The sequence below is a fragment of the Erpetoichthys calabaricus genome, chromosome 2, assembly GCF_900747795.2.
Source record: "Erpetoichthys calabaricus chromosome 2, fErpCal1.3, whole genome shotgun sequence".
NCBI lineage: Eukaryota > Metazoa > Chordata > Cladistia > Polypteriformes > Polypteridae > Erpetoichthys > Erpetoichthys calabaricus.
In genome coordinates this window covers 179,799,262-179,813,174 of record NC_041395.2, presented here as the reverse complement: position 1 = coordinate 179,813,174, position 13,913 = coordinate 179,799,262, and the positions used below count along the sequence as shown (strand labels likewise).

The window sequence follows — 13,913 nt, the reverse complement described above, 5'->3', positions numbered from 1 at the left end:
ATTTGAAGTAACCTGAAAAAGAACTATTTTTTATATTGTGTAACACTTGACACACATCAAGAGAAAACACACACTCATATGCCAGTGATTCATGTTAGTTTTTTCTACAGTGAAAAGGTTTTGTAATTATTTATAAGCAAACAGATACAAGGTAGCAAATTTTGTTTTTGAAGATGCAATTTTTGATTGCCCTGAAATTTTATAAAGTTATTTTGCAAAATGTGTAAAATAACTTTCTAATTTAACATAATAATCGACTTAACAGAAGAAAACAAAATACAAATTAAGCAGTGTATAACCCCGTGACTGTGTAGTTAGAATATAGCGGGTTGGATAATGGATGGATAAATTCAGTTTCCTTTTCTTTATTAAAGCTAATTGTCAAAACCATAAGCAATATATGGATGTAATTAAAATAAAAAACATGTTTCATGTAATTCAGGATTACTTAGTCTTTTAGACCAAGGAAGAATTTACTGAAGATACAGGTCCAACAGTCCAGAAGTAGACAGCAGTCACCTGTTTGTTTTTTAGCAATTAGCTTTAAGTTTTGTATTACTCGCCAACAATATCAATATCAGTGTCAAAACTGTCATTATAGTTGTCAAATTGTACTTCATTAATATGTTTTACATATCAACTTTAAACAAAAACTTTACTGTCTGTGAAAGAATGCTTTTTTCTCCTACTAATGTGACAGTTCAAGGCTTCCAGTATAATCGGTGCAATAATCAAATAACAGATGTGCTCTGATGTCTGTTGTTGTTACATGAACCTGCAACAAGTTTAGGTAAATGGATACTTAATTTCAAAAACTTTTTTTCTTTTTTTTTTTGAGATTCCCTTTGTGAGCAGAAAGATCACCATACACACATACTGTTAGTTACTGATATGGACTATATGTCATCTACCCATACTGAAACTTTAAAATTGTAGTTTTTTTTTTTTTTTCTTTTTCAAATAATTCTTACTTTTCGAAATGCTGTTGAAGTCAGTACTTGAACTGTGTTAATAGCAATAATAGCAGAAATCAAGATGCACATATTTCCAATTACAGTATATACTGCATTTCTACAAGTTTACATTAAGTATTGAACATATGTTATAGCAACATCTCAGATCATTCACTTAATAAACAACATACAAATTCTGGGGAGCTCCCTGTGAGCCTACACAGGGAAGATGTAATTTAACAACAAATGTAGAGATAAACAGATTTTGGCAATTGAGAGTGCTTAATAACACACCTCTTATATCCAAGTGTAAACAAAAAAAAATATTTGCTGTTGGGCACACTCAGTCCTTATGCACAAGGGGAGAACATTCAAACTCCATACTGACACTAACCAGGATGGCGAATAAAGGCTGAAGTTGTGGTACTCTGTAATAGTAGTAATATATTATTTATATATGACCTTTCAAATGCTCAGAACATTTTTAAAGAAATACAAAAAATTGTATTTTTTGTGTTAAGCTGTTTTATTAAGACTTAATGTATCACTTCTGAAATCTGTGGCTTGCCAAGACAATTTAACTGTGGGTGAGTTTGGTAATCGGCGAAATAGGTACTGTGCACTTTTTATAAGCTTGTTTTTATTTAGATTCCTATTTTGTATAAATCCCCTTGTTTTTAACTTTTGAGAATTTACTTCGGTAGTTGGACTTTGATGAACGCTAGTAAATTCTTTTAATTTTTTAATGTCTGTTTTCAAAAACTATTAATGCATTATGTTTTTCCATATTTTCTGTGCTTTTTCCCCAGGATAGTACAACAGTTTTTGGCAAGTCTGTTTGCAAACTCTGGGGTACCTGGTTCTCCACCACTGTCATGGTAATCGTTCTAAATGATTCTACTAAAATTTTTGTTAAAATTATTAACATGCAAGTAAAGTTTTCCTAATTATATTAAATGCTTAGGAAGTTAAGTGACACTCTTACGTGTTCCTTAATCAATTGTTTATATTGGGCTGGATACCCAATTCAATCCAGGGTCACATAATTGATTTTTTGCTATTTTTGCTGCTTTCCCAAGTGTCTGATTCCTATATAAAATGTAATTTGTTATACAGTCTATTATATGTCAATAGCCATAAAATACCACCAACAAAAAATCAATTTCCTTTTTTTAGCAAGAAAATATTTTAACTTTGAACCGTTTATATATTCTTTCTGTGCTTGTTTTTACAGTAACTGCAGTATAGATGACAAATTCCAAAAGTGAATCCAAACATACCATTCTTAAGCAGAGTTCCATTCAAGTTAAAATCTGACCACACTAGCATTGGGTACTAGGCAGGAACTTACCCTGGACAGATCATTAGTCCATCAAAGGTTCCACTCACACACACACACACCCATACACATTCACCAAGAGCCACTTTAAAACCACAGAATAATCTAACATGCACACCTTTGAGATTTGTGTGCAAAATCCAAATTAGACATAATAAAACTCATGCTAACCCAGGAGGAATATTCAGGCTACACATACACAATGACCTAGTGTAGTAACAATAACAACTAAACCTCACAGGAGTGAGGTTTAAAAAACCTTAATTATAACCACTAATTATATAATGTTGCCGACACTAATTTTAATATAAAAACTTATATTAGGGTAGTTTTAAAGTGCAATGTTGAGCATTAAGGATTGTTTCTGCATTTTGTCTTTATTGCAATTACATAAGCTCCTTTTGTTGTTAACTTATTTGTAATGAGTTTGCTCTTTATGCTGCAAGAGTACAGACTTACTACAAATAAAGCAAAAATAATGTTGCATGGGTTTTGTCAGGATTGTCTGGGCAAATTATTCTCTAGTATTTCATTATTAAAAAAAATCACAGGACCTATGCCTAATTTATGTATGGTGTATGCCTTTTATATAAATCATGACCAGTGTTTCTTTTCTGTAATCTGCCAATAACAATTGTAAATATATGTTATGCCCACCAGTTGTTGTGATTCGTTTATTTTGTGATGTATAGCATTTCTGAATGAGTGTGCCATTAGTCATTTATTAAGCAATTTTTGTGGACAGGAGGTTTCTTTAACATGGTTTCACTGTTGTAAAGTTTGCCATATTAATGCAACGGCCCATGCTCAATTAGAGGCCAGTATTTTAAAGTGGTACAGAATTAAATTGTGGAATATTTGTTTTGTTTATTGTCTCTAGACGAATAACTTTTAACAAAAAACATTATTGTATCTTTTGCTTTGGGGCCATAGATAGCAAACACTTCTCATAAAATATGTACGTACACACACACACACACACACATATAAGAGGGTGGTCTGACAATTGTCTGAAGGAACTAAAATTACAATTGCTGGATAAATCTATGTAAGACAGAATATCATAAGTTAGAATATATTCATCTCTGGATTTATGTTAAGTGAAAGTATCAAAAACACATAACAGACTAAATGCTTAGACTCGTTTAGCTAAAAACAAAATGCCTCAATGTTTGACTTTAAACTCTTGGATAAAACTTGGGCTGTAATATTCACAAACATAAATATCCTCTCAAAGCTGCATCAGACAAATTTCTTTTTGCTAATACTAGCTGCTCAAACTTAAGGTGATTGACACCTTCATTTAAATTGGCTTAATTTTTGAGTTTTTAAAATGAGCCTTTATTTTCTGAAATACTTATTATACATTATTTATATGGGCTGCTACTTGATCAAAAAATGTTATTGTGATTTAACTGAACAATTAAAAACTTTAAATGAAACTAATAACATATTAATCACAATGTTTGTTTTTCCTAAAAGCATGTTACAGAAGAAATAATGCAGTTGTTAATTTAAAATAAAAGTGTAAATAATTGCTTGGATATGTATATTATTTCACTTTTTCCATATTGTCATTGGGCATTTCTTCTGTTACACAAAACTGTTCAATAAATTAATGCATACGGTTTGGACTGCTATGTTTCAAAGAGCCCTAACGATTACACAAACAAATACATATTAAACAGAAAAATAAAATCCTGGCTCATCATTTCAGCACAATCAGTACTGCTATAGCTCAGGTTGTGCTTAACTACATGATACAAATGAGTTGGCTCCATAGCTGTTACCTGGAAAGGAGAAGTTATTAGAATGAAAATGTGTACAGATTAGGCTTTTAAATAGCAAAGAACGGCTTAAAAAAAGTCTAAATATGTAACTGATAGTTAGTTATTTATTATGTTGTCCTCAAATGTATCATTTATGAATTTTAAAATAAGATTAATTATCTTAATCTACAGCCAAAATGGGTGGAACTATTAGCATGATCAATTTGCACTGTTTATTGCCTAGTTTGTATTGGTTACAGTATAATATGGGCTAATGTAGTTTATAATGTAGGCTACTTACAGTTAAACAACAGCAACAACATACTTGGTCTGCTTTGGGGAAAGTGTGAGTGAGGCATAAGGAATCTAGCAAGTCGACTTTGTCCTCTGCTCTTTAGTTGATTGGATGTGTGCCTGCACTGTGTTGTTTCAGGTCAGATATGGGCAACCAAAAAAAGCCTCACAGCAAACGTATTCATTGCAAGGGACATGACTGACCCATTTAACATTCTGTCTTACATTTAGACCTACATTATTCCTTGACAGTCTCTTATTGAGTTTAATGGGCAAGCTTATATTAGCAGACATACTGTGCGATGTGACTTTTTTCCTCATCCCACATTAATATGTAAATACAGCATAAAGGAAAGGATTACTTGGCACCCAACTCTTGTCAGTCAGCAAAGTTAGTGTAACAAGAAAATGAAACTCATTCCCTCTGCTTGTATAATTGGTTTGATTTTAATCTCAAGTTATTTTCTGCATTTTGAAGAGCTAGTGTATATATGAAACAATGTGTATGAATCTTCCTTCGGCTGCTCCCGTTAGGGGTTGCCACAACGGATCATCTTCTTCCATATCTTTCTGTCCTCTGCATCTTACTCTGTTACACACATCACCTGCATGTCCTCTCTCACCACATCCATAAACCTTCTTAGGCCTTCCTCTTTTTCTCTTCCCTGGCAGCTCTTTCCTTAGCATCCTTCTCCCAGTATACTCCGCATCTCTCCTCTGCACATGTCCAAACCAATGCAATCTCTCTTCTCTGACTTTGTCTCCAAACCGTCAAACTTGAGCTGACCCTCTAATTTACTAATTTCTAAAACTATCCATCCTCTTACAACCCAGTGCAAATCTTACCATCTTTAACTCTGCTACCTCTAGCTCTGTCTCCTGCTTTCTGGTCAGTGCCATCATCTCCAACCCATATAACAGAGCTGGTCTCACTACCGTCCTGTAGACCTTCCCTTTCACTCTTGCTGATACCCGTCTGTCACAAATCACTCCTGACACTCTTCTCCACCCATTCCACCCTGCCTGCTCTCTTTTTCACATCTCTTCCACAATCCCCATTTCTCTGTACTGTTGATCCCAAGTATTTAAACTCATCCACTTTCGCCAACCATTTTCTACTCCTTGCATCCTTACCATTCCACTGACCTCCCTCTCATTGTATTCTGTCTTGTTCCTACTGACCTTCATTCCTCTCCTCTCTAGAGCATATCTCCACCTCTCCAGGGTCTCTTCAACCTGTTCCCTACTATTGCTACAGATCACAGTGTCATCAGCAAACATTATAGTCCACAGGGACACCTGTCTAATCTCGTCTGTCAACCTGTCCATCACCATTGCAAATAAGGGCTCAGAGCCGATCCCTGATGTAATCCCACCTCCATGAATACATCTGTCACTCCTACCACAGACCTTACCACTGTCACATGTCCCTCGTACATATCCTGTACAACTCTTATGTACGTCTCTGCCACTCCTGACTTCTTCATACAATACCACAGCTCCTCTCGAGGCACCCTGTCATATGCTTTCTCCAGGTCCACAAAGACGCAATGCAACTTTTTCTGGCCTTCTCTATACTTCATCAACATCCTCAGAGCAAACATTGCATCTGTGGTGCTCTTTCTTGACATGAAACCATACTGCTGCTCACTAATCATCACCTCACTTCTTAACCTAGCTTCCACTACGCTGTCCCATAACTTCATGCTGTGGCTCATCAATTTTATCCCCCTGTAGTTACTACAGTACTGCACATGCTTCTTATTCTTAAATATCGGCACCAGTACACTTCTTCACTCCTCAGGCATCTTCTCACTTTCCAAGATTCCATTGAACAATCTGGTTTAAATACTCCACTGCCATCTCTCCTAAATACCTCTTAGGCTTCCACAGGTATGTCATCTGGACCAGTTGCCTTTCCATTTTTCATTCTCTTCATAGCTGTCCTTACTTCCTCCTTGCTAATCCGTTGCACTTCCTGATTCACTATCTCCATATCATCTAACCTCTTCTCTCTCTCTCTCTCTCTCTCTCTCTCTCTCTCTCTCTCTCTCTCTCTCTCTCTCTCTCTCTCGTTCTCTTCATTCATCAGCCTCTCAAAGTACTCTTTCCATCTGCTCAACGCATTCTCCTCGCTTGAGTATGTTTCCATCTTTATCCTTTATCACCTGCTGCACATCTTTCCCACCTCTGTCCCTCTGTCTAGCCTATTGGTACAGGTCCTTTTCTCCTTCCTTAGTGTCTAACCTCTCCTACAACTCATCATACACGTTTTCTTTAGCCTTCACCATGTCTTTCTTCACCTTGTGCCTTTATCTCCTTGTACTCTTTGTCTACTTTCTGCATCTCTCTGACTATCCCACTTCTTCTTTGCCATCCTCTTTCTCTGTATACACTCCTGTACTTTCCCATTCCACCACCAGGTTTCCTTTTCTTTCTTCCTCTGTCCAGATGTCACGCCAAGCACCAAACATGAATATACAAGTTAAATCGTGTCCTTTAATGATTCAGTATCCTACACTGTATTTTTTACAATATGGGATTGTCCCATATTGTAAGAGATGAGTTGTGACGCTGCTAATGTTTGTGGCTGAAAACCATTATAAAGAAATTGGTATGATTTCTTTGGATAAGACGTAAAACTGAGGTCCATAATGCATGTAACTGGTATTGGATCCAACACTTGTTCCTGCCAGAACATGATTTAACTGTTTAATATGACTAATAAGATAATGAGAATAAGTTGTACTCTAGGTTAGGCTGTTTTTTCTCCTTTAGATCCACTCTTTCATTTCTCATGTAATGCTATTAATTATGTAAAAGCTATATGTCCTAAACACGTTTTCCTTGCCTTTATAGGACTGGGATGCTCCACTCTAACCCTGGGGACTATGCATGGGGTCAAGGTGGTCTTGATGCTGTTATAACTCAAGTGAGATGTTTTGCATATTTTATATACATTCTAAAGCTTTCATTGAAATGTTAACATTGAAAGAAGGAACCAGTGTTTCTTTTTTCAGTTACTAGGACAGTTTGAGAACACGGGTCCACCTCCAGCAGAGAAGGAGAAGATTTCGTCACTACCAACAGTACATGTTTCACAAGATCAAGTCGGTGGGTTATATCCACGGTGTAATAAACATGAACAGTAAATGTTTTTCTTTTAAAGTCTATGAATCTGAGGTTCATACTTCCAATAAAAAAAAAAAAACTGAATTTGGATCAAAGTGTACAAATAGCATTCAGTTTGCATTCAATGTAAACACCACCTAAACATAACCCCTCATGCATTTCATCTACTATAAACAATAAGGTGCTATGTGTGTGTGTCCAGTCCCTCAGAGCAATCTGGTTGGTCAGTTTGGTTTTGGTGACGTGATCAATAGAGGAAGTGCATGTAAGAGACACACAAGGAGGAGAGAGTGCATAGGAGGAATGCTGAGAGAGTCGCCTTCAAACGTGAAGTTTAAAACCAAATATTAGGTGAAAAAGGTGCCTCAAAAATAATGACAGTCTGAGAAGCTGGCTTTATGGGCACAAACTTAAGAGGGATCGCTGGTGAAGAGAGTTTCAGATGCACATGGATACCAAGGAAAGGCGTTGGTACATGTAGGGCAAAAGATAGCTAATATTTTTTTTATTTTTTCACTTCCTGTCTTTGACAGGTAGTGTAGCTAGTTTTACTATATTTGTGAAAAAATATATAATACCTTTTTGACAAGTTTAGTATAAATAGCAGCAGATTAGTTTGCAGCAAGAAAGTGTTTATTTGTAGCTCAGTTAATACTGTATTTCCATTTGAATTATTTACCAGCATTCAGTACATTCAGTATACCTGCTGGAATGCAAATATTTTGGCAGTCAGTTCTGGGGTGTCTTGTACAGTTGAGCAGCTGGAATCAGACGTGTATGTGCGTATACGTAATACGTGTGTGTGTGTATATTTGGCAGACTAGATTATCTATACTGAAACTCCTGAGCAGCAGTATGCTATTTGTGTACTGTACATCCTTATGCTTGATGATCAAGGTAAAGAACAACTTTTCCTCATCTATAGCATTTGATCTGGATCAATCATGAACACAACTAGTGCAAGATTCCTCAGTCTGTTGATTTACTGCTGTGATGACAATTTGTTTATCTTTATTTTATATAGCCCTACTTACATTAATTTCTGAAGCAAACTCTCAATTCTGAATCAGTGAACGTGTTTGGTTATAATCCTAAAGGAGAGAGCAGACTGTATTACAAAGAATTAATTGTTTGAACTCAGTGGTTTGAATAGGGTTCTCTTTATAGAGCTGTTGTGATTGTATATTTTTATTCAAGACCTTTTGTATTGCTATAACTTCATATTCATATATTATGGTAGAGTATATCATTTTAATAGAGAAACAAGTTAAATGCATTTCTGAATTAACTGTATATACTAGAGAAAGTAAATTTGTAAATTAATTTTAACAACTGGCATAAATTAAATCCTAAAGTACATCACTTTAAAATTATCACTGAAAGACAGTTTAGGAAACTTTAATACCGTTTAATAAACTATATATCCCCCACTAAATTGTTTTGCTTCTAATGTTAAACTTGAGGTTTTTTGATTAACATATAGTTAAACAATAGTTGCACAATATTATTCATTTATTTTATGAGCTGTCCAGTAATATATTATTCCAAGTTTCTCCTGATTCAAAAAAGAGTGATTCCAGTTATTTTTGAATTTTTTTTGGCTCCAAGGAAAGAGTAAATAGTTAGGTCTTTATATTGGATTCCTTGTTCTAATTTAAAAAAACAAACCCCACATCACAGTATCCCACGTCTTGTGGCTATTGTTATTATTATTCCAGGTATTTTTTAAAATTAGCCTCATATACAGTTTATGTTTGTGTGTGTGTGTATGAGAGAGACCATGATTTTTTTTTTAGATTGGTAATATTCCTGAGCTTCAGAAGTGTAATAATACAGCTGATCTTTTATTTGTATACATATGCTTGTACAAATTAATTGTCCTTCTTACAAAAAATGCTACTTGTACTGTGTATATACAAAGATTAACTTTTTTTTGCACATTTCATTTTCTGATTTTAACTATATTATGGATATGTTGCTTTTTTGTTTTCTTTACTTTGTTTTTGTTTACCTCAGATTCAGGTTTAGAATGTCCCGTGTGTAAGGAGGATTACAGACAAGGTGAAGAAGTTCGGCAGTTACCATGCAATCACTTTTTTCATAGCACATGCATTGTGCCTTGGTTGGAAATGGTGAGTCATTTGAATTATTTTAATATTGTGTAAATTGCATTAATACTGCAAGGATAATTTGCTATTTATTTAATATGTGTATGTGTCTATTTTTGAGGATCTTAAAATTCTCTCTACGAGAGGTTATATTTAATCAGGAAGCAATATAATTCAGTATCCTAAATTTATTCTTGGCTTATGCGAAGATTTTGATGTGGAAATGCACCATCGGTAAAGGATTGATCTCCAGGCTTTACCAATATTTTTGTAACATTATAGTTTTAGAGAACTCCAAACATTGATTGTAAACTGGGTCTTTCAGTCAGATTTTTAGATACTACAATATTTTGTTAGTTAGGCCACGCCTTTCAAATGTTAATTCCATTCACAATTGCACATTAAGTACATCTTTTTCAACTTTGATTGCTACTCCTGCATATATTTTAATAGATCTTTCTTGTGAAAAATGCCATTAGGAACCTGCATCCTTTTAGTCATTTCATTTTTGGTTATGTCCTCAGATCATACCATTTATTGAAAGCCTTATTTTCCATGAAATATTCCAACATGCCAGTGACTTTGTTTTTTATGACTTTAATTTGAGTGAAAATAATATTATGGCAAAAATAATATGGCATCTTAATGTGCATTTTTTTTATACTTCTCTCAGGAGCACATATTTTCTGATGCTGATTATGACTTATAGACATCTACAGTAGTGCATGTAAAATATACCCTCAAGCATTGCAATCATATTTTATCATCTCTGTATCTGTATGCCTTACTTTTGTTTATTTATGTTCATGTACATTTCTCTGGAAAATTTTAGAACGTCATCCCTATATATATATATATATATATATATATATATATATATATAATATAGACTTTTCATGGTTTAAGAATTTTTCAGTGTTATTGTTGCTGTCATATTCCCAGAAGCATGTCTTCTAACACACTTAAGATAAAATTACAGCCATGTAATTTTTTTTTTTTTATATAATAAAAATTCAGGTTGGGCATCATATCATCTCTTACACTTCTTGTGGTATGGTATTTACCACCTAAATCTTATTTTCCGACTTATGTAGCCTCCACAGTCTCATCATTAACCTTATTGATTAATCTGAAATCATATGTTTTAAATTCAGTCCACATTTTACTGTTCCTGCACCTTCTTGCCATTTCTCTGTCTCTTGAAATATTTGTATACTTCTGTTAAACTTTAATGCACCTGACTCGCATTTTGTTTTAGCGTTGGTAATCGTGTGGAATAGTATGAGCTGTTTTTGTGTTTGAGGACACTCATAGTGGATCTATAATAATTATAGAGCTGTATTTGAATAAAACATGCGTTCCCTTAATTTCAAGTCTATAAGTTTCAAGTGTGTTACTTAGTCATTCAGTTTTCTTTAGGATATTTATCATCTTCTGCATTATATAAGACTTGGATTCGAAAATAATACATGTCTGTTTCTCTGTTTGCAGCATGACACATGTCCTGTGTGCAGAAAAAGCCTCAGTGGTGAGGACTCCACGCGGCAGTCTTTAGATGCCACAAGTCTGAACAGTGAAGGAAGGCCACAGGAAAGGTGGTCGTTTTAAAGGCCCGTCCACCTTAACTGCTTTTGCCACTCATAATGTAAAAAAAAAAGAAAAGAAAATTCAGAATTATAAAATACCAGAATGCATTTATGAAAGCATACTGGAGATGTATAGGGCTGTTGTGTTACTGAGACTTACACTAAGCTGGCAGCATCTACAACCAGCAATTCAGTCCCAAAAAAAAAAAAGAAAAAAAAAAAAGTAAATGCAGCCACAGACTTGGGGTTGATGTCTTAGAATGGAATGCTCGCTTGTAGCTGGAACATGAAAAGGCCAAACTTGTTAAAGTGGTAGCTGTCTAATATGTATGATATATACTTAAAGCAAGGTCTGGCTGGTGGCAATCTTAGGAAGACTTTTTGAAGTTCCTACAGTGAATGAAAGAAGCCTTGAGATGGATAAATTGCTGCCATTTCTTTTGGCTTTATTACTGTCTTGTTAGGATTTTATTTATGCATTTTCTGTATAAAAATCACTTTTCTGCATTCCTGTTTATCATCATAGTTAAAATCTGAAAGCATACTTCTTGGACCAAGTATTGTAACTTTGTTTTAATATCATGGCATGCTCTCATGGGGCTTATACGTCTTGCTTTTGGCATTTGTTGTCTGGTTTTCATTCCATCTAAGCTCCTACTGTCTAAAAATTATCATCCGAACTAATTTTAAATATTTTCCCTTTAAAATTATGGTTTCAATTATCTCTCCATACATTGAGAAGGAAAGAAGATTTCATTTTGTGTTTGAGTGTATAATATGTATCTTTTACACCCTATGTACTGGGACATTTAACCATTAGGATGAATTTTAAAGTGTGTAAAATCAGAATGATGCTTCTGAGGTACGGAAGATACCAGAATGGGGTTTCCATAATCCAGAGCTAGTTTGTAAACCATCAGCCTAGTATTTTTTTTTTTTTTTTTTTTTTTTTGTTGTTTTTTTTTTTGTTTTAATTGCATTGTCATTGCTTCTCTTCCTATAAAGAATGTGTTTGTTGCGGCTCTTTCATTGAAAGTAATTGTAAAACTAACATCACTAAAATTTAAGAAGAAATTCCTTCAAATTATATTGGAAATAAAACCAGATTATTCATTTGTTCCAATTAAAATTATGATTTCTTGGTCTTGACAAATAATGTTATCTTTGTGTCTTGTATTGTTGACACTTTGAAAAAGTATGCTATAGTTAATGCTAATAATCTGGTTCCCTTCAATGGAGAATGGCACAGATACCATAATAAATTATTCAAGGAGGTTATTTAAGTAATACAGTTAACAAGGAAGAAATTAAACCCTATTATAAAGTAGTCTTGTGTACACCGTTATTTATCAGTGTCATTAAATGCCCTACTTCTGTTTTAGTAAAGGCATGGTATTTTAAGCTACTAGTTATATTAAAAAGGACTGACAGAATGATTAAGTAGTTAGCAGATATGCTAGTTGGCTGCTCTTAGACAATAGATTAATTTTACCACCCTTAGCAATAGCAGTATTTTTCCATTAAGCAAATTTCTGTCCCCTAAATGCACAGTTGGTTAATGTTATACATCTTCCCTTTAAAACATATTATTTAGTAATAACTTACGTTTGGTATTTTTTTTCCTGTTAAGTCACTTACTTATGTACAGTGCTGTGATTTTGTTATACTGAATGTTAAATTTGATCATTATCTGTTTATATATAGACTTGGCTGCAAACTATGCTATCAGTATCACATTCTTTGTCAGGAGCATCCCACCCACCTCGAAAAGACAAGAAACCCATAATTCTTTTTCTTTAATGTTTGGCTTTTAGATTATATTGACATTGCCAGTAGTGTATTGTAGTAAAAAAAAAAAAAAAAAAAAATTGCAGTTCACTCCGTTTAGCTATAAAAGGAATATGCCAACATGCAGGGTATTGTCTTTCATGGCATTGTGTTGGATCATATTTGTCTCCATCCTGTGTTGCAGTTTTCCAGTGGATCTCTTCTAACCATGCCATTCTCATAGAAGAAAGAATCCAACATGTTGTTCTTTTTTTTTTTTTCTTTTTTTTTTCTTTCAGGCAAGGCATTCATAAAACCACAAAAAAGTACCACAATTGTTGTGGCATGTACCATGTACTGTACTTGGCTAGTCATAGCAAGAAAGCAGCAATTAAGACATCTTTTTTGTATTAAAGTTTTAATTGTTCGTTATGTATTCTCAGATATTAGATTTACACCTGAAAGAAACAGGTACCAGCAGGTTTCCTTCTAATCAAGGCAGTGTTTGCCTTTCAGTTTCCATCTTTTGCTGTTATCACATGATTTATTTATTTTGCCAACATAATTGGAAATACTCAATCATCTGTATTAATCCTGACTGGCACAGTATTGCAATGATGCTTCTGCCTCATACAGTAACTCTAGTTTTGCCCCAGCTTAGTTTGTATTGCAGTATCCTTCCATATTTTACAAACCCATACAATAGGTTAATCCATAATTTTTCTAACATTGTACATGCTGCTACCAAGATAGGCCTTGGTTTCTTGTGAATCTAAAGGAGTAAATTGTTCAGGAAAATGAATTGGATGTATTTTAACTGTTCATGGAAGAAATAAATAAATGAAATTGACATTTTGCATTTCTGCATTTTGTAGTACATTTTATTTAAATTGAATGTATATTTTGATTTTCTTATTTGGATTTATTTTAGCTGTTTGCAAATAAGTAAGTAATAAATGGGGGAA

At 34.1% G+C, this 13,913-nt stretch overlaps 1 protein-coding gene across 1 annotated transcript in view; it reads left to right on the top strand.

Moving 5' to 3' along the window:
* Window positions 1-13,049, top strand: part of rnf115a (ring finger protein 115a) — a 59,286-nt gene extending 46,237 nt beyond the window's left edge. The window contains exons 5-9 of the mRNA XM_028794852.2: window positions 1,763-1,831; window positions 7,215-7,287; window positions 7,376-7,469; window positions 9,504-9,619; window positions 11,087-13,049. Coding sequence (XP_028650685.1) covers window positions 1,763-1,831; window positions 7,215-7,287; window positions 7,376-7,469; window positions 9,504-9,619; window positions 11,087-11,203 — 469 coding nt within the window. The 3' untranslated portion in view covers window positions 11,204-13,049. The remainder of the gene's footprint in view (window positions 1-1,762; window positions 1,832-7,214; window positions 7,288-7,375; window positions 7,470-9,503; window positions 9,620-11,086) is intronic.
* Window positions 13,050-13,913: the final 864 nt, after the last annotated feature.